Genomic DNA, 20473 nt, shown 5'->3' on the forward strand with positions numbered 1-20473 from the left:
CGGCGGAGGCGGCGGCCGGGCCTCCTCCTCCTCCTCCTCGGCCGCCGCCTCCTCCTCCTCGGCCGGCGCGCTGGAGGCCTCGCTCGACAGGAAGCTGCAGGCGGTGACCAACACGATGGAGTCCATCCAGGGCCTCTCCTCCTGGTGCCTGGAGAACAAGCGGCATCACAGCACCATCGTCTACCACTGGATGAAGTGGCTGCGCCGCTGTGAGTGCGGGGCGCCGGCGGGGGAGGTGGGGGGTGACCGGGGACACTGGGGGCCGTGGTCGCGGGGGGACCGTCCCTTGATTTCGGGCAGGTGCTCGTCCACCTTCCCGTAGCCTCATCCTGCTTCACCTGGTGTTTGTCGGGGCGAGGAGGGTGCACAGGGCAGGAGGCTGTCGGCCGCCGCTGGCTGGGGTTGGGGGGTCCACAGTGGCGGGGGGCGATGGGGTGCAGCTTACGGGGCTGTGTCGGAGGTTTTGGAGCCGACATCGGGCAGCGATGAAATCGGAGGGTCTCTGGTCGTTCAGAACTCTGTCGGTGTTGTGTGGCCCCAGGCAGGGTTTCTGGTTAGCATCACCTTGTCATGCTTAGAAAAACACAAAATTGCGTGTCTGCACCTGAATGGTGGCATCTTCAATCTCCTGAATTCTGCGTGTGCTTGCCCGGGATCTTCTAAAACGTTATTTTGAGAGCTGGGGGGAAAGATGCCTTCAGCATTGTGGGGGTGAGGGACCGTCGCTGTCCCCTTCCATGGTCAAAGCAGCCTGTTGTTGGCATGAATAAGTATTGGGTGCCAACGCTTGGATTTGGTGAGCGCCCACAGGCGATGCAGCAGTGACCCGAGAGTGGGAAAGTTAATGTTTTCATGAGTCTAAACAAGGTGGCGTTATCTCCGCTGTCTCGCTGCTGTGTGAAGGTTTTGCCTGTTGTTGCAGGAGTTAAAGTAAGCTTTGCAGTAACAGGAAGATAACATTCCCATCCCAGAGTGTCGCTCCAGTTTGTGCTAAACCTTTTGTAAAGTTTGGGATAGTTGGCTTTCATTATCGAGGCCCTTCTGCAAAATGCGGAGGGCCCTTTTCCCCGAAATTTTTTATTTACCTTTTTTTTCTTGTCCATACATGCGTGATTAAAGAGGGTAAGGTAAGAGCCCGAGGGCTGTTCTCTGGTCCATACTGACCTGCTGGTGAGGAGAAGCTGGCCCTGGTCCAACCTGGCTCGCTGTCATTGTCCACCTCTCCTGGAAATCCTCATCTCTCTGACAGCCCCTGTCACCAGGGGGGTCCTGCGGGATCATCCTCGGTCCTCCCTCTCGCTCTGAGCATGTCCCCTCCAAACAAAATCCAGCTCATGTCTCTCCTTGGGATGTGCAGATTCCTCTGGACTTGGTGTCTCTTGTCACATCTGCTGTTCTGGCTCCTCTCTAGGACCTCAGTGAACATCTCGCTGTAGGTCAGACTCCTCGTTCCCTGCCTGTGCCTCGGGGCAGGTCCTTGCCAGCACAACTCCCCCATGTTTATCGTCCTACAGCTCCTGTCCCGCTGGCTCGTGGAGCGGAGACTCTTCCCTGGACTCCTGCCGCTTCTCCATGGCTGACATTCGTCTTTCAGCTCCTGGCCAAGGCAACTGAGCTTCCAGAGACGCTGTTTTGGCGCTGCCCCTTCCTTCTCCTTTGCACTCCTTCCCTCCTTCTCAAGCTCATCAAAAGTAATTTAATTGTTTCCACTTGCAGGGCCCTTGATGCTCTGTTCCTGCCCTGCCAGCTCATGTCTGCTACTGGGCTGTTGGTTCCTCCCCCTGAATCCTTAGTACCAGCCTGGACTTTTTGTTTTATTTTAGTATGAGCGCTTTCAAGGCTTTCCTTGCACAGCCCTTGCGAGGATCTCCCCTTAACACCCCTCGTGTTTGTCCAGGTTCCTCCTAAAGCATCTTGTCCGAGGTACCAGCTAAAACAATCCCTTGACAGCGGCCGTGATGCTGCTGTGTCCTGACCCCTGATTGGTTACTTCCCGCTTATGTGGTGGGGTTTTTTTGCCTGCTTTTCCCATCATGGTACACTTCATTCTCTGCCCCAAGGACCTCACAGCCTCTCCCATCTTCTCGCGCAGCGGGAAGTTGTGGTCCCAACCAGAAGAGTTCAGTGGTAATAACAACAGTGAGTGCAGCTTGCTTTTGGGTTCCTTTCCCAGCTTTTAAATATTTTAACTCTAAATCTTCTAAGAATGCATAAAAGCTGCTTTTTCCAGGGAGCTCCTAGCAAAGAATGGCTGTGGTGGGATTGGGGGCTGTATGTCGGTGCTCTGCCCAGGTGAAGGTGAAGGCACCCCCCTTTAACTGGGGGGAGAAGTGCCTTCGTATCTCTTAGATGCACATCTCTGTTAAGTGTGAGACCCTTGAGTGGGGCACTTCCTGCCCGGTGTCTCTCCAGCAATGCCAGTATTGAGCTGAGGGTGGTTTCTTGCAGGAGGCTTTTAGAAAATGTCAAGTGTGGGGAAAAAAATCAGCCTTTTTATTCTTTATCTTCTATAAATCAGAGTAAGTAGGCGTTGGGCTGGCCTGCGGGTCAGTTGGTGCTCCTGCCTTGGGCTGTGAAGGGATTTTGCCTGAGCATTGGTGGTCTCGTGGGTGCTCCTGCCCTGAGGGGTGGCCAATCCTTCTCCCTCTGCACGCTCTTGAGAGGAAATGGCTGCATTTTGCTGTGGGTATTTCCTAGCATCTGTATTTTACCGTACCTTGACAGATTTTTCTGTGCATCGCTGTTAGATACTTGTTTCAGCTGATGTGAAATGTCCAGTGTAACCAAAGAGGTATGTGGCTAGTTGGACAAAAGATTTGGTCCTTTCAGAAAAAAAAAAGAGTGCTGGTATTTAAATACATTGCTGTTGGCATGGGCATCTCCCTCCCCGGGTCAAGGCTTGTCCTGAGCATGAGCCAGTCACAGCTGCAGTTTCTGGCCAAGAGTTTCATGTCATAAATGTTTCTGCAAGGTAATGCTGCAATAACTTTACCTCTGGAAAGTTTCTGTTGTGAATCAAGAGCTTTCCCTCAAGAGGAGGGTTGTCTCGTCAGTGCGTCCAGGTGAGCAGCTCTTAAATGCGAGTTAAATTGGACACATTGCATGCCGGCCACTCAGAGGCATCAGTCGATGGAGAAGGTGGCTGTCCTGGAGCTGAGCAAAAAAGCTGTGGTGGGCTCAGTTATAAAATTTCCTGTTTCTTGTCTATATTTCCTCTCCAGTTTAAGCTGAGACAGTCTAAGAGTAATTAAGAAGCCATTCACCCGTCAGATGTGGCTAGTTGCATAACGTGGTTGAAACCCCTTGTACAAAGTGCGTCTTGGACCCCAAGGTGCTTGGTTTTCTTTTTGCGGCTTGTCCGTAGCCTAGGTTATTGGTCTAGCATGGATCTTTCCTACTGTGCAATTTGGGTGAATCTTGTTTTATAAATATTAGCTCTAAATTGAGGAGCTAAATTAATTCTACCTTGGCTGAGGTCTGCATTCAGCCTTGTGGAAGTGGTGGCAGAGGTGATGGTGCGAGCTGTGCTCCATGAGTTTGGCATTTGTCTTGAACTTGGCTTTGGGTTTTTCTGCTGCATTTGAATGCTGTGTGTATGTTGAATCATGTAAATCAAAGATTTCTATATCTTCAAGATCTATTTTGCATTATTTCACAAGATACGAAATCAGTGCTATCTCTGCTGGTAGATAACATTGCTGAGATAGAAAGAGCATCCAGTGACCAGCGGGTGAACTAGCAGTGGAGTGCTGGGTTTTAATTAAATCACAGAAAACCCATTTTGATGTGATGCTGATCTGATAGATTATTGAGGCTGGCATTTGGGGAAGGCTGGCTCTGAATCGTCTCGGGAAGCCAGGCGAGCGCAGCACCACTCTGGTTGGATTTCCAGCCCTCCAGGCAGAGCGGAGCATGTCTCACTCTGCTTCTCACTCAGACAAACAAACTCCTATCTGCCGTGTAAGCATGTTTAGGGTGAAGGTTGTAAATAACAGTTTCTGGTAAGGAATCCTTGGGCTTGTTGTGCTTGTTGCTGTAAAAGCTTATTCTGGGACATGGGAGTTGAGGCTCCTTGACGTGGCAGCTGCTGGAGCGGTGTTGGAGTAGGCTGGTGGGAAGGATGAAAAATACGTTCAGCAAAAAAATAGCTGGAAAATATGTGAGGAGCAAAAGTACAGGTGAGAAGCCGGCTGCAGTGCTGGTGGAGGCAGCGGCTGTGCAATGCCTGGCTTGGGTCTCACACCTTTGGCCATGTGTCCCGGTGGCCGCTGTAGGCAGGGATGGCGGAGGGGACAGGGCTGTGGGAAGCAGGGTCGCCCTGGGGGCTGGCTGTCCCCTTGACTGCCATGCTGTTCCTGCGCTGGGTTTAGGGCTGGATGATGCTTCTTGCTCACCCATCGGTCTGTAGTGATGCTCAGCAGGCGCCAGCAACGAGCAAGAAGAGTCAGTGCTGCTTGTAGGGGTTCGTGGAGGGTCTTCGCTTCATGGCATCAACGTGTTGAGGATTTGACGATCAAACCAAACTAAGCCTTTGCATGTATCCTCAACTTTGCTTTCCCGAAGCGGCTGCCTTCTGTGAAAGATCTTCATTTTGAACAAACAACTTGTTAAATTATCCTTTAATATCAGTAGGTCAGCATAGAGCTTGTACGGTCAAAAAGTTCCTGGTGTGAGCTTTTAAACCAAGTTCACTGCGTGCCGGGACTCCTGTGCTAAGTGGGTGCTGGACCTGGGTCTGCTTGATTGGTGCCGATTCCTCTTTGGGGATTGAGCCCTTCCACAGGAAAGGCGTGCAAGAGCACGGGCAAGAGTTGTGCACAGAGAGGAGTCCCAGAAAGCACCAGTGTTTCATGCCCAGCTTCCCATAGGCGAGCACGCACTGTCATTTGTGAGCAGGGAATCTCTGCTTTATGATAAGACTTTTAAATAATTGCATTCAGTGTACTAAAAATAAACTAACTGTGTATTTCTGTGGCTATGATCCTACTTTGATCGATTCCTTGCCAGAAGTCTGTCGGTGGCCACAGACCCTCTTTGCTGCATCAGAGAGGAACGTTGAAAAAGAGGCAGGTGATAAAATTTAACAATTAGTTTCCAACAAAAGCATGTGAGTTTATTGTTGGCTGGAAAATACTCACGTAGTGGCTTTTCCTTAGGCGTGGTCTAAGGTGTGAATGAGTTTTGTGAAAATCCTGGCTTTATTTCTGGTTGGCTTTGAGCAGGAGGAGAGCACAGAGCTGCCAGAGATTGAGTCGCCGCAGTGGGTGGGTTGGGGTTTTTCTGCGACAGGTTGAGTGCAGGAGTGGTGTCAGTAAGGGGTAAGCTCCCACCAAGGGCTCTGGACCAGGGATGATGCTAAGAGCTTCGTGACGGGAAACCTGGAGACCAGGAGAGCTGCAAGGTGCAGCTGTGCCATGGGAATAGGCTCTGCTGAGGTAGGGACAACTGGAAAATGGAGCGGGATGGAGAATTAAGGGGTTTTTAGATAAAAACTCTGATTACTGGTGCGGCTGGGGTACAGCCAGAGGGGGGTGTAATGCGGGGAAGGTGGGAGCCTGATAGAGCTCATGGGCACATGAAACAAAACCATCTATTGTCACTGTTCCTATATTTAAATCCTCATGTTGTGTCGTTAAATTAAGTGAAGAAGCTAATTAGCATGTGGATGAGCTTACTGCGCTACAAGCGCTGTTACTGGCCAACTGAAGAGGTTAGATGAAATAATTAGATTTGGAGCTGAATATAAGGAAGATCAGAGGTGCGTTTGGTGTGGATGCATTTGGAGTATGGCTGTGGGTGGGAGGTCTGGGCACTAAGGTCAGTGCCAGCTCAGCAGGGACAGGGGAGGTTTTTTTGGAGAAATCAGTCTCTGGAGGAGAAGGGACTGGGATCCAGGGTCCTTTGTGTGCGGCACAAAAGCTGGTGCCTGGTTGGCGTTAAACTGCACGTCAGAAAAGGCCATCCAGGCAGCCAAGGAACCGGCAGCGCTTATTAAACAGTATTAATAAATATTGGTGTATCAACAGGAGGTGTTTAAAGGGACGTGAAGAATATCTCTCCCTGTCTGTAGTAAGTGCCCTCTGCACAGCTATGGACATAGGTATGTGCCTGGTAAAACCTCCCTGATAAAGCTGTGAGTCTTAGAGGCCGTTTTAAGCCATTAAAGCTTAAAAAAAGGGAGACTTATACATGACGATTCCTAGAAAATATGACTAAGTGGCCTCTAAATTATTAAATGGGAGGTTGCACTGAGTCAGTACCCAAACAGGGTGATGCTGGAGCTTTGGAGACCAGACCAGACCCATGCTCTGGAGCGTTTGGGTTTTTTTCCCCTGCAGAAGTTTGTGCTGTTTTGTGTTCAACCTCTTATGGCAGGCGATGCTGATCTCTCTGGCTGTACGGTTCCTCCTGCTGCATGGGTATCGTAGAAATAGCACACAGTCAACAGCTTTCTAAGCCGAAGTCAGAGTTGAGGCTTGATGTTACCAAACGTGAAGTTTTTGGGAAGATCTGGAAATTATATGTAAACTGAAGATTTTCTCTCTAGTCCCCAGTTTTGACCGTTGGACTTGCCCTTGGACATGCCATTGACAGAAATGCTGAACACCCCACTGCCAAAAGCAGGCACTTAAATGTTATCAAAATGCAGCTTGTGTGACTACTTCTACTTGATGATGAATCTGAATTTTCTTTTTGTCTTTAGCTGCCTTTCCTCATCGACTGAACCTTTTTTATTTGGCCAATGACGTCATACAGAACTGCAAGAGAAAAAACGCGATTGTCTTTCGTGATACGTTTGCAGAAGTGCTTCCTGAAGCTGCTTCATTAGTGAAGTAAGTAATGGTGTGTTGGAAGATTGAATGTCTCAGAAAATGTGATATTTTTTTTTTCTTCTAACATCTCAAACTCTAGAAACATCAGCAAAATTTCAAGGATTTTGTTTGAACGACTGTGTGGGTTTGAGCTTCTCTACAAGGAGTGTGCTAGAATGGGCGTAGAGCTGGCTTTTAATTTGCATGGGAGTCTCCTTGGAGTAAAATTATCACATGAAGTGGTGTGAGGGGCAAGTCTTGCACCAATATGTGTGTGCTGTGTAGCTCTGCCCTCCCCTTGCCTGCAGGCACTGGTGGCTTGTGCTGCTGCTGGGGGGAACAGTGGCAGACTTGGGGGAGCACTTACAGTGAGGAGGGGTGCAACAAGACAGGGAAGAAGAGGATCTCCAGGGATCTGCCTGTGGCACCCACCAAAAGAACAAGCGTCGCAGATGCCAGTCTAATCCCTGCCTGGCTTCTGCGAGCTTCTCTGTGGCTCCTGTGCTGCCGTACCCATCTGCTAAAACATTATTTCAAGGTAATGCATTCTCAAAGGTAGTTTTGTGCTCCGCTGGAAATCGGAGACTTTAATTTATTAGAGTAATGTGGGACGAAAAGATGTCATGCTGGCACGTGTCCTGGTGGGGCGAGCCCTGTCCCGTCATTACTGCAGGATGCCTTGCTGCCCTCCGTTTTGGTTTCTGAATCTTCCTCAAACCAGATGGCCTTTAAGGGGCAGGACATGGTAAAAATATGAAGCAGCTCCTTAGTAGTAACATGATGTTGCTGGTTTCTGTGTCTTTGGAACAGAGTTTGAAGCAGCAGATGGTTGAACATAGCATGAGGCAGGGAAAAGGTTAAAGTTGGACTGCTCATTAGCTTATATTTAAATGTAAGTTGCCAGAAGAGAAAGTTGCAAATACCATTAATAGATGCCAGCAATGAAGAGGAGGGAGAAAAAATTCTGGGAGTATGAGCTACCAAAGCAAAAGAGAGGAGGAAAAGCTACAGCAAGAATTGCAAGTTACCGATCCTTTGATAGCCCCAACAGGCTTTACCAAGCCCAGTCCTGTTCCGGATGTTGGTATAGAAATGATTAAATGGATAAAAGTTCTGTGAACCTTCTGCTTCCGTCTTCCAGTGTTTGTGTACCATGGGAGGTGTGACTTGGCTACCCTTTTTGGACTCTGATGGAAGATTTTTGTCTCTTCCGTGTGCACCTTGCTGGCCCTGCCAGGTGGTGTCATCCTGTCTTTCCCTTTGCAGAGCTTTGTGTGGCCAGGGACAGCAGTGTCACTCCACAGCAGAATCTCGGTGACCAGCCTTCTTCCAGTTGGTTTAAAATGCAGCAAAAGTGTCTGGAAAACGCATCACACTTTCTTGGGGCACTGAGCTGGAACGCAAATGCAGCAGGGCTCGAAGTCGAGTCGGACAGCTGCTCAGGTGGTCTTTAAAAAGGTCCCTCCCAACCCAAAGGGTTCTGTGAAGCACCTTTCCTTCTATAGCTCTGCCTGGCAGGGCACCTGCTGCCTGAGGGTGCAGAGCAGCTCCTTTGCTCTGGGTTTGGAGCCAGGCTGCAGTGCCAGTTGCCGCCCGGGTCCCACAGGGAACGACGGTGCCAGCTCCACTTTCCAATTAGAGTTTATTATTCTGAGCTGGAGTCCTCTGGGGCAGTCGCTTCTGGTTGTTGGCAGGGTTTGGGCTTGCATGCTGCCCTCCGAGTGCTAAATTCGGGGTGCGTGAACTTTAATTTGGGTTGCTTTGTAGAAAGCGCTCTTTGTTTGGGTGATTAGCAGGGTGATGACTGGTCTGATCATGCATTTTTCCTCTCTTATTCCAAGAGCTGTCCCTTGGGTCTGCGCCCTTGTGTTGACTTGGGGGTCTACAGAGAACATGCTTTGAAAGTGGTTGCTTACAGATGTTTTATTTGTCATTTTTTTTCCTTGAAACAGAAGCACCTGGATGAGATACACTATTTGACACCAGGCCATCTCCTTTTCTTTCTTTCTTTGGAGATTCTTAGAGATGACATTGCTTAACTCCCAAGGCTGATGCTGCTAGGCACAGAGGGGATGAGTGGGAGAGCTTGTCTTCTTGATGAAGTTCAACACCTCTGGTCATCTGCTGTACAGTCAGTTCTCTCTGAAATAGTTACTCTTACCTGTGAAGAGAGTAATGTTTTATTTTTTCCCTGCCCTGGAATAATCACTTTTTTCCCGGAGTATCCATATAGAAAACTGCTTTGGAAGAGTAACAGATTTTTTTTTCCCATGAAGAAAGGCTTCAGAGAAATCCTACTGGTGTTCCTACTGCTCCAAAACCTTCTAATTTTACCCCAAAAAGGGCCCTGATCCATAATGATATGGAAGTGTGTGTTTGCTTAACTCCAAGCATGCAGACTTGCTGCCTTGGTCTCACTGGGACCCCTTGCAGTAGAACTAAAGTTGTCACCTGCACAAAGAACTTCCCAGTCTGAAGGGTCTTTTAAAGTTTTTATTTAAATACATCATTATTTACATTATTATCCATTCTAGAATCATGAGAAATTACAGTGTGGGTGTAAAGAAAACCCATTATGCTCTTCTTTTTCAGGGATCCATCTGTTTCCAAATCTATTGAAAGAATCTTCAAAATCTGGGAGGACAGAAATGTGTACCCCGAGGAAACCATTTTGGCACTAAAAGAAGCTCTGAGTAAGTTACTTACCCTTTGCATTTCTTGCCTTACAGACTAACACATGAGCTTGGTGACGTTAAAGAAAATGTCTGGAATTGCTGAGTAAAATGAGTTTATTGTGTGTATCTGTTCTTTCTGCATTTGCACCTAGCACAGACTTTGAAGTAGTGAGGTGTTGTACGTGAGCAGCACTGAATTCATCTGCTTCACGTTTTTTGTACCTGTCTCAAGACAGCTCTGAATCCTTTCACGTAAGCTGGAATTGTTCCAGCTGAGAGTAAACAGAATGTGAAGGTAAAGTGGTCCTACAAGTCCTGAACATGGTGCCCTGGTAGAGGGCTTGTGTCCCTGGCTCTACCTTTGAGTCCCTTTCAGCAATAAGTTGTTTTTACTAATAATATTTGTGGCGTTGGAAAGAGGCTGGGAGCGAAGCTGGAGGGTTGAAGTGTCCTCAAGTACTTATGAAAGAACTCTGCTTAAAAGCTGAAATGACTAACGTTAACTGGAAACACGCATAGTCAGTTGAAACAAGAAATTAGCCGATACTCAAATACTTGAAGGAAATTAGTCCATGTTTCTGCTTTGCTTGGTTACATCAAGAGCTAAAGGTGCTTCAGGAAATCCTCATGTGTGGTTTTGAGAGCCAGTCGTCATCATGGCAGGAGAAACACAGTGTCTCGAGTTCAGGCTTTGGTATGTGAAAAGGCTTTAGTTGGGCATTGCATGTTGAGAAGTGAAGTTTATGTGTACATTCTGAAATCTCTCATTTTTGTAACCTGAAAACAAAAGTATTTCAGATTACTTGTAAATTAGGTATTGTGGCTATTTTCCCAACTTGTATTACTTGCCTGTTGAATGATGATTTTGTAAAAGCCTACTTAAAGAGCGGAGTGGTATAGTTTTATTTTTAGATGCCCTGTGTTTTTCGTTTTTACTCTGGTCATTACTGTGATTTTTGAGCTGTCTTAGTGTAAGGGCAAACAGAAACTTGATTTAAAAATGGAAGACCATGCCACAGGTTGCTGTATTCCTGAGTAAACTTAGGTTCTCTTGGGCATCCAGCAGCTCATCTAAGGAAGTTGGTCTAGGTATTTTAAAACAAATTTCTGTTCACTCTTTTACCATGCAACCATATGGCACCAAAACCAGATTCTTAAAGGAATCCCATAATGCCAGACTGCAAAAAATGAAATGTTTTCCAGGTACCACTTTCAAAACTCAGAAGCAGCTGAAAGAAACTCTGAACAAACAACCGAATAAGCCGTGGAAGAAATCGCAAAGTAAGGAAACAATGTGAACTCTCTGAACTAATATAGAAATTGCCTTCTTGAGGAACAGAAGAAAGGCTAGCCCAAACCGGGCAAAGTACCTGGACTAAAACATGAGCCAGCATGCATCTTCCAGGCTTGTAAAGCTCCTTACAGACTAATATGTAAAGCACCAAGGAGTTGTTGCTAGAGAACCACTTTTTAAAGGAATGAAGTAAGAGGAAAAAAAAAAAACCTTTATGAGAGTGGAGGTTATGAACAGTAGAGGAAAGAGCTGGTGGAACTTCTTGGAAACTGGCATTAGACTATGCAGAGATGGAGAGAAGACAGACAGAACCGTGTACTTTGGCAGCAGGAGGTGGACACTACTTTTGTGCTCAGGAACACATCTTCAACAGCAAACTAGGTGCTAGGATAAAAGAAAACTGGAAGCTGGCAGTGCAGATAATGAACTCTGGCGTCCGACAGTACCGGGAGTGCAGTCTAGCAGGAAATGCATTTATAATATACCAATCTTACTAATCTTATTATACTCTAAAGCTTTGAATGGTCTGTAAAGCGAGATGGTGGAACGTTAGGTGTAAGATGTGGCATGCACCCGCCTGTACATGTGCTGAGATCAGAAGGTTAATAGAAGAGTTTGGAAGCGTTTATTACTGGGCTTAACGTCACAAGCTGCTTTCCTAAACAAAAATGTGCTACATTCAGCATGGATGAAGGGTTTAGTGTTTTGCTGCTTATCAGATGTTTCTCCTTTTTTGTCCAGAAACCAATGGATTTAGTGTCTCTTGATAGTGGGATTTGTTCCCCCCGCTCTGTTAATAAGATGTTAGAATAGAGGTGTGGTTTTAAGGTTGAGAGCATGTTTAGGCCTAGTAAGTACCGAGGGGAGATCCTGTCCGAAGGAAATGCTGGACTGCGTGTGTCAGCTCTAAGTCTGGAACTTAGGAAATAATGTTACCTTCCTTGTAGAGAGGTATAAACTCACTGGATAAGGCTGTTAGATCAACCCTTGCAGGGACTTGTCTTCCCAATGGTAGAGCTGGAAAAGGTATGCACAGTAAATTTTTACAGCATGTTAAAAAAAAAAAAAAAAGCGATAGTATAATTTGTTGACCTCAGTCATTATCTAGCTGCACGTGACTGTCCCCCGATTAGGTAACGGAAAGCCAGAGCATTGAGGGACATCTGTGTGGAGGAGAAAATGTAATGAGTAACAACAGCCTGCAAGTCTTTTGTTGAATTATGTTAAAATATTTTCTATTAGAACTGCCTGTTGTGACTTACTTTTAGTTGGGGTGTAGTTCCTTGGTTTCTTTATATATTTTCTTTATTCCAACAGCATCCACAAACCCGAAAGCTGCTTTGAAGTCCAAGATTGTTGCCGAATTCAGAGTAAGTCTGCAAGTGGAAATACTCCGTTGCATTAACCTCCCTCCTTGGGCTGTAGCTTTTGTGTAGCTTACATCCACCAGCAGCATAAGCTTGATGGGAAGCTCTAGTGTTCAGTGTCTTTTTGTTCCTTGGCATACAATGTTAGGGCTGCTACTGCTTCTGTGCACCCTTAGGGACAACAAGGCAGCTGGAAAGCATTCAGGAGCAGTGCAGAGGCTCCCTGCAGATATGCTGGTTTTCATCTGGGGTAACCTTGTGCAAGAGAGCAGTTTGTCTTCTTGGGAGCTGTGTGAAATTCATGGGTCCTACACTTAGAGGGGCTGGCTGAGGCGTATGGTCAGATCGTCGTAGTGAAGGAAGAGTTTAGGGTGGCCGAGGAGATGGTGGCAAGAAATTTATCTAAATTAGGTCCCCCAAAGGAGTCCGGTGTGTTAGTGAAATGTGTGGGCACTAGTAGAGTTAAAAAAAAGAAAATAAAAAAGGCCTCTCCCTAATCTTAGCCATCATCTACAAGGAGACTTGTAGAACTACAGCCTCTGCCTGAGCCTGAGTCTGCTGATCTCTTTGACCTGAGGTTAAAAATCTAGAGGTTCGCACAGTTCATTTCTGCGTTAGCTCTCGTTTGGAATGGTTTTGAACCGGAGCATTGTTTGTCGCTGAAGCAAGTTTGTGCTGTTAGCTCTGCACAGCAGGGCTTCTCTTCCGTGGAATGTGATGAGGGTGCTGTTCTTGTTTGATTTTTTTTCAGCCGCAGTCTCTCATTGATGAATTGCTATTATATAAGCGCTCGGAAGACCAGATAGAACTGAAAGAGAAGCAGCTTTCCACTATGAGAGTGGATGTGTGCAGCACTGAAACACTTAAATGCTTAAAAGGTAAAAACAGCGTATAACGTACAAAACCTGATGTAATTGAAGGAGGTGCAAATACAGTTGTAGGAGCTCCTCGGTTCTGTTGAGCCTTAGACCAGAAATCAGACTGTGTCTGTAAAATGCCAGAATTTCAAAGTGCAGTTAACCACCAAGCCTAAAGTCTTTGTTAATTTGAGCCTGTTCATAGAAATCCACAGATACAGACCTCGGACAAAGCAGAAGTGATGAAAGTGTATTTTGTACTATTCAAACACACCCTCCTATGATGTTAAAACATGCATTGTCCTTAATGTATTCAGAACCCCATAAATAATTTTGGATTTAATATTTTAAGTGAAGGCATCCATCAATGGATACAGTTTGAGAATGCCAACTGTGAGTCCGATAGCAAACAGTGCATGTTAGGGGTAAACAAACTGAGTTACGTTGAACTGTGTTAGCAGGAAATTTAATTGTAAAACTGCAGATAGCTCCAGCTGTGCTTGGTAATCCATGACTGCGGTCTTTGAAAATGGTCATTTACAGTCATAACTTGTATATGTGAACGCCGATGATGTTAGGAACCCTTGGAATATGGTAACAAAGGAAAAACAAAACTCAAGATTTTTGCCTCTTCCAAAATGGAAGTACACTCTGGGTAGTTGAAAGAGTAAAATTTTACATTTCTGTGTCTTGAATTTATTTACCACTAATAACTAGTTGAAAAACAATAGAGACTGCTAGCAACTTGGCCTCTTTTTTCAATGGATATCGACAGGTGAGTGGGGCGGTCTAGGGAGTGTATGGTGTGATGTAGTGTCCGTTGTCTGAACTTCCCGGTTGCTGCTGTTGAGGACGCGCTTCTGAGAGCTGATATCCTGTTTGGCAGAGGGCAGCTTATTTACGTGGTGTTAATCTCCTCGCAGATAAAACAGGAGGAAAAAAGTTCTCCAAGGAGTTTGAAGAAGCAAGTTCAAAGCTGGAGGAGTTTGTAAATGGCTTAGACAAGCAAGTGAAGAATGGCCCCTCTCTCACTGAAGCCCTGGAGAATGCCGGTATATTTTATGAAGCACAGTATAAGGAAGTCAAGGTGGTAGCAAATGTAAGTACGTTTTTCCTCGATCCTCCTCGGGCAGACTGACATCCGCCTGTGTTCAACTAAGCATCTCAGAAGCTAGAAAATGCATTGTCTCTATTCACAAAAAAAAAAAAAAAAGTTTGGCGTGATTGTTGTACAAATGGTTTCAGAAAAGAGCAGGGTTGAGGTGTCGGGCAAGAAAAGGAGACGCTACAAAAATCCGTGGGTCAGAAGCTCAGTTCTTGTATGTTGCTGGAATTTTGTAGCCCCTCTGGATTTTTAAATGGGGAGAAAATTACAGTTAGTGTAACAAATCCTAATTCTGGATACTGCACAAGCTGTGATCAATATGCAAACTAGATGAATGAACAAAGAATTCAGTAAAGCATTGTAGAAACAACCAACGCCCCCTCAGCCCTACAAAAAAAAACCCAAACTCAAACTGGCAGCGTATTTGTTAGAAAACATTTTTTTTATGAAACTTGTTTAAGTCACTGGAAAAAGGTTTTACCTTCCCTTTTTTTTGTGGTCATTGCTCTGCAAGTCACACTGTAAAGCTGGGTTCTTACTACAGAGTTCTCACTGCAGGGTACAGGTAGTTCAAAGTGGTTTTCTAAGGCTGTGTGCTTCTTCATTAGGGAGGTGATTGAGGCATGCTCTCTTCCTGTAAAAGATACTCAGGCCGATGTCCTTTCTTTCTTAGGCCTATAAAACATTTGCTAATCGAGTGAGCAATCTAAAGAAAAAGCTAGACCAGTTAAAAGCAACACTTCCTGATCCGGAGGAGTCTCCTGTCCCTTCTCCAAGTATGGATGCCCCATCTCCGACGGGCTCCGAGTCCCCTTTTCAGGGGATGGGGGAGGAGGATAACTCCCGGTCTCCGGTGGTCGGAAGCCGCAAGACGGTATCTCCAGAGCCTGTGACGGATAATCGGGATGTGGAAGACATGGAGCTCTCTGATGTGGAGGATGACACGTCTAAAATTATTGGTATGTTCTGCAGGGGCAGCAGAGTGATTGTCGTGTAGAAATTACAATGAGACAAAACAGTCCTTTCAAGCCTCGTTTGGGATAGAGAGGATGCCTAAAGCCCTTGTTGGGCTGCGGATTGGTGCTGTTGGGTTTCAATCTCCTGCCACAGTGCCCTGACACAAGCAGGGAAGTCCCAATCTAGCTATGATTGTTCCCATCTCCCAAACCACTCATCAAATACATTTCTACATAGCCTGCAGGAAATCAGACCTAACATGCCAAATGATGAGGGTCCCATTGAAAATCCTGTACCCTAACTAATTCTTTGGGGACAGAGTGATGGTTCTGGTCTTGTTCTCCCCCCTCTCTGATGCAGTGGAAGAGAGGAAGGAGAAGCAGGCTGTTCCAGCTTCGGCACCCACAAAGACTGAAAGCGTCCCCAAAGCAGTGCCATCTACCGCTGCAGCATGCACAACTTCGGTGACGGTGACAACACCTGCCCAGACTCCTCTGACTCCTCCGGCTCCAAAGGTGGTGAGCGCTGCACCCGTCCCTCCATCACCAGCGCTTGCGTTGCCCAACCTGGCCAACGTGGACCTGGCAAAGATCAGCTCCATTCTTAGCAGTTTAACTTCTGTAATGAAAAATACAGGTGAGTGCTGAAGCGGTACTAGCCCAGGTGTTTGGTTAACAGAGCTAACAATGGAGTTGTGTTTTGTAATCTTTTAAAGTTTTAATTGTCTCAAAATAAACATGAATGAGTTACTACTTAAAAGATCTGGCTCAGTCTTTCTGGCACATGACTGTCAGCTTCATGAGCCTCTCCTTACTCAGACTCTGTGGAGCTCTGCTGCAGTTGTATCTGTGGAAAACTTGAGCCAAAAAAAGCTTCTGTTAATAAAGCAATGTACGTGAGTGGTGTGTGCTTCTGTCCTAGGTGTCAGTCCTGCCTCGAGACCTTCTCCGGGAACCCCGACGAGCCCAACAGCTCTTACTAGCGGCCTGAAGACTCCTGTCATGGTGACTCCATCTGTTCCTTCAAATCCGTTAGCAAACATTCTCTCCAAAGTTGAAATAACTCCCGAAAGTATTTTGTCTGCTCTCTCCAAAACCCAGACTCAGACTGCACCAGCATTGCAAGGTACCGGAGCGGGTCTTGAGGGAATGGCTAACTGTGTATAGATGGCAGTGGCCACGCTGAAATGTGCTGCTGTGCTTGTCCTAAAGTGAAAATGAAGGGAGAAAATCTTATTTGGAATGTATCATGTCTTTGGCAAATGCATGACTTTTTCTCAGGTAGCATATCTGTTATGGACCAGTGAGTTTTATTGCTTTTCTGTACATCTTCATATTTTTGCCATGACTGAAGGGCGCTTATCCAGAACACTTTGTGGAAGGGTACTGAACGGGACAGGAGACCAAGAGAGGTCTTTGTGGTTTCCCTGTGCTTCCGAGAGCACTTTTTTCAAGCAAAAAAATTCCCGGAGATGCTGGTCCTGCTTCTGCGCCTTGCATATGTAACCCTGGTCGGTAGTGCAGTGGTTTTTACACCTGGTTACAAAGCCAGGATGAGTTATTACCCACCTTATTCAGATGTATGTTGTAATTTATATTTCTAGATCAATCTGGGCCTCTGGCAAAAGTTTGCACCTCGGTGGGTGCTAAGGGCAATATTAATGCAGCAAAATCCAGTCATTTTCTTGGGTAGAACATGAAGCGGTTTTAAGGAATGACATCTGCAGTACAAATACTGAAACCTTTCCCTTGACAGCAGCTCAGGTTGACTTGCCTCTTACCTGAATATCTGAACGCAGCGTTCTTTTTTCCAGGTTTGTCATCCTTACTTCAGAGTGTTGCTGGAAATACCGTTCAGTCAAGCGAAACTGCTTCACAGAGCACTTCAGCATCGCCAGCCAACACGACTGTTCCTTGCGTGAAGGGGAGGAATATTCCTTCCAATACTCAGTCCTTTATATCCAAAAGTTTTGGTTATTCTCCAAACTCATCTACCGCTGAGGTTTCCTCAACTTCAGTTAATAAGGCTCCTGTGGGACATACCCCAGGGCTGTCAAGCTCCAGTTTTAAGCCGCCAACCAATTCCCTGGGATTTTCCAGTTCCCACCCTACCAGCCCTTCTTCCCTTTTGCCAACAGAAACCTCACTGGGTCAATCCTCCGAAATTTCAAAAGCAAAGCTGGAATCGGAACCCCCTTCTCCGAGCCTGGAGATGAAGATACACAATTTCTTGAAGGGAAATCCTGGCTTCAGCGGTCTGAACTTGAATATTCCAATTCTCAGCAGCTTAGGGTCCAGCATCGCAACAGAGAGTCATGCGTCTGACTTCCAGCGTGGTCCTACCAGCACTTCCATGGACAATGTGGATGGAACACCGGTGCGCGATGAGCGAAGCGGGACGCCCACCCAGGACGAGATGATGGATAAGCCAACATCAAGCAATGTCGACACTATCTCCCTGCTGTCAAAAATCATGAGCCCCGGTTCTTCTACTCCTAGCAGCACAAGGTCACCTCTTCAGAGCCGGGACGATGGATATTCCCAAGAACTCTCCAATTCCGTGCACACCTACCGGCCCTTTGGCCTTGGTAGAGAGTCTCCGTCTGGCCTGTACAAGCAGTCTGCAGACAGCATGGAGATACCTTCCTCTTTAATGGACTCCTCCCAGGAGAAGTTTTACCCAGACACGTCTTTTCAAGAAGATGAAGATTACCGTGACTTCGATTACTCTGGGCCGCCGCCATCGGCCATGCTAAACCTGGAGAAGAAGCCTGCCAAGTCGATCTTGAAATCGAGTAAACTCTCTGAAGCTGCAGAGTACCAGCCGGTCCTGTCCAGCTATGGTCAAAGATCACAGGAGTTTGGTGTGAAGTCGTCCTTTCCTCAGTCGATGAGGTCTATTCTTGATCAGAGCGAGAGCTGCGACCCACTGGCATCATCTCCAGGGATGTACGGGAGCTACGGCCTCAGGGGAAACGACTCCACCTCGGACGGCTCCCCTTCGCCCAGCAAGAATGATGTGTTTTTCACACCGGACTCCAATCACAACAACTTGCCGAAATCAGTGGTGCACTCCGGCCTCTCGCAGAAGCAATACCCGGACTCGCCCCACTCAATTCCCCACCGCTCACTTTTCTCTTCTCAAAATGCCCTCTCCAGCCCTGCAGGCAGAGCACCCACGGCAAGCGTGGAGAAATCGTTGGGTTCTTCCATTTCCGCCACGTCAACCATTGAGTTCAAGAACATGCTCAAAAACGCCTCCCGTAAGTCCTCTGAGGAGAAGCATTTTGGCCAAATTTCCAAAAGTAGCTCCAGCGAGGGGGTGAGCTTGTCTGGTCATGGCCCGGCTGGAGCTCCCAAGGGAGAGCCGCAGCCGCAGGAGGAGCATTACCGCATAGAGACCAGGGTCTCCTCATCCTGCTTGGACTTGCCCGACAGCACTGAGGAGAAAGGGGCTCCCATTGAAACGCTGGGTTACCACAATGCCTCGAGCAGGGGGATGTCAGGAGAGCCCATCCAGACCGTGGAGTCCATCCGGGTTCTGGGAAAGGGGAATAGAGGACACGGGCGAGAGGCAAGCCGAGCAGCGGGGTGGTTCGAGATGAGCAGTGGTGGGAGCGCCTTTGATAACGGGCCCTCGGGCACATCAGAGCTGCCCAGCATGGGGGGCTTCCCAGCACCGTACAAGGAGCACGTGCCGCCCTTCCAGGAGAGCGTCAACAACTTCCGAACAAATAACTTCAGCCCCGCTTTTGAGCACCACATGCCGCCACCGCCGCCCCTCGCGCCGCCTCCCATTGAGCATGGGACTCCCTTCCAACGGGAGCCGGTGGGTCCGCCCGCTGGGCCCCCAGCTGCCCCCCCCAAGGACCACGGCAGCCTCTTCCCGAGGGATCACTCGGTCCCTCCCCGCATGCCAGCGGTGGATCACGCCAACCCCTTCTCAAAGGAAACCTCCACTCCACTGTCACTGCCCCATGGTGTCCCCCCACCTCCCTCCGTGGAGCACGCTGGCGTCCCCTTCCCCACGCCCCCACCACCCCCTGTCCCCGGGGAGCACGCCGGTGTCCCCTTCCCCTCCCAGCCGCCGCCAGCCGGGGAACACAGCGGCGCCCCCTTCCCCGCGCCACCCCCCATGGCGGTGGAGCACGGTGCCGGCGCCTTCTCCAAGGAGCACGGTACGATCCACCAAGGGACGATGAAAGAGCATTTCGCTGTGCACGCCGGACCCCGGGAGCCGGTGACCCAACCCCAACAGCGGGACCACGCCGCAGCCCCCCTGTCCCGCTCCCGTGAGGCCGTGGGTCTGACCCCCCTCTCCAGGGAGCAGCTGGGGGCGGCCCGCGGCCTGGGCCCACCTGCTCACAGGGACGGTGGGAGCCGTGGTGGGGTGCTGGTCAGGACCCCCCGGGCTGACTTCAGGCCACGAGAGCCCTTCGTAAGCAGAGACCCCTTCCATAACCTGAAAAGGCCCCGGCCGCCCTTCGGGAGGGGGTCCCCCTTCTTTGCCCCAAAACGCCCCTTCTTCCCCCCGAGGTACTGAAGCAGACGCCCAGCTCCTGAGAGAAGGCATCTGGACGCTGTAGAGAGCAACAGAGTAGCGCTTTCACTTGGTTTTTCCATAATTTTTTTTTCTTTTCTTTCCCTCAAGAGCCCCATAACCACCTCCTAAATTAAATGTTCTGTAATTTTTTTTTTAATTTTTTTTTTTTTGAGGTTGTTTATTTCCCAAGCCCACCCAGTTGGTGCGAGACTAGGAAAAAAAAAAAGTTTTAACGAAAAGAAGCATTGCTGTTGAAATAAAAACTTCCAGTAGTAGTTTAAAAAGTTAAAAGGAAAAAAAACCACAAAAAAAAGAAAAAAAACTTAAAAAACCGAAAGGAAAGATGAAGCGTGCTGTTGGGATGTTGTTTTTTAGCCGATTACCAAATCGCTGCTGCAGGGAGGAGTGAAGGGTCCAAGCGCTGGCGGTGGCAGAGACCCCCACCCCCACCCCTCCTGTGCCTTCCTGTGCAGCGATGGTCACTGCTCCCCCTCTGGCTGGCAAAAAACACCAAAAAAAAGGCAAAGGAAAAAAAAAACCAAACAAAACCAAACCACCCTACGATGATCTCCGCTGCCGCCGGCTGGACTGTTTGGCTCCCGGCACCCCGGGAGCAAGGAGGGGTCCCCCAGCCTGTGTCCCCCTCCTCCATCTCACCCGCCGCGGGAAAAAAAAGTCATCTGTTGGTTGGTTTTTGGTTTATTTTGGGTTTTTTTGGTTGGGTTTTTTTTTCCTCTTCCCCTGGGAACACTGTTGACTTTCTACGTGTGTGTATATAATAATCACTTTTTAATTCCATCTCTCGGATCGTTCAAAACGCGCAGACGGAGCCCGCGGGGGGGGAGGGGGCTCGGGGTGCTGCCC

General features: G+C 48.0%; 1 protein-coding gene across 1 annotated transcript; it reads left to right on the plus strand.

Moving 5' to 3' along the window:
- Positions 1-6: 6 nt before the first annotated feature.
- Positions 7-19755, plus strand: RPRD2 (regulation of nuclear pre-mRNA domain containing 2). The gene is made up of 11 exons (XM_010565567.1): positions 7-209; positions 6704-6833; positions 9405-9505; positions 10691-10768; positions 12099-12151; positions 12900-13026; positions 13929-14104; positions 14784-15069; positions 15428-15703; positions 15989-16192; positions 16881-19755. The coding sequence occupies exons 1-11, from the start codon at positions 116-118 to the stop codon at positions 19607-19609; spliced, it is 4254 nt and encodes a 1417-aa protein (XP_010563869.1). The 5' UTR covers positions 7-115; the 3' UTR covers positions 19610-19755.
- Positions 19756-20473: the final 718 nt, after the last annotated feature.

The sequence above is a fragment of the Haliaeetus leucocephalus genome, unplaced genomic scaffold (genome assembly GCF_000737465.1).
Source record: "Haliaeetus leucocephalus isolate CR32 unplaced genomic scaffold, Haliaeetus_leucocephalus-4.0 Scaffold193, whole genome shotgun sequence".
Lineage (NCBI taxonomy): Eukaryota > Metazoa > Chordata > Aves > Accipitriformes > Accipitridae > Haliaeetus > Haliaeetus leucocephalus.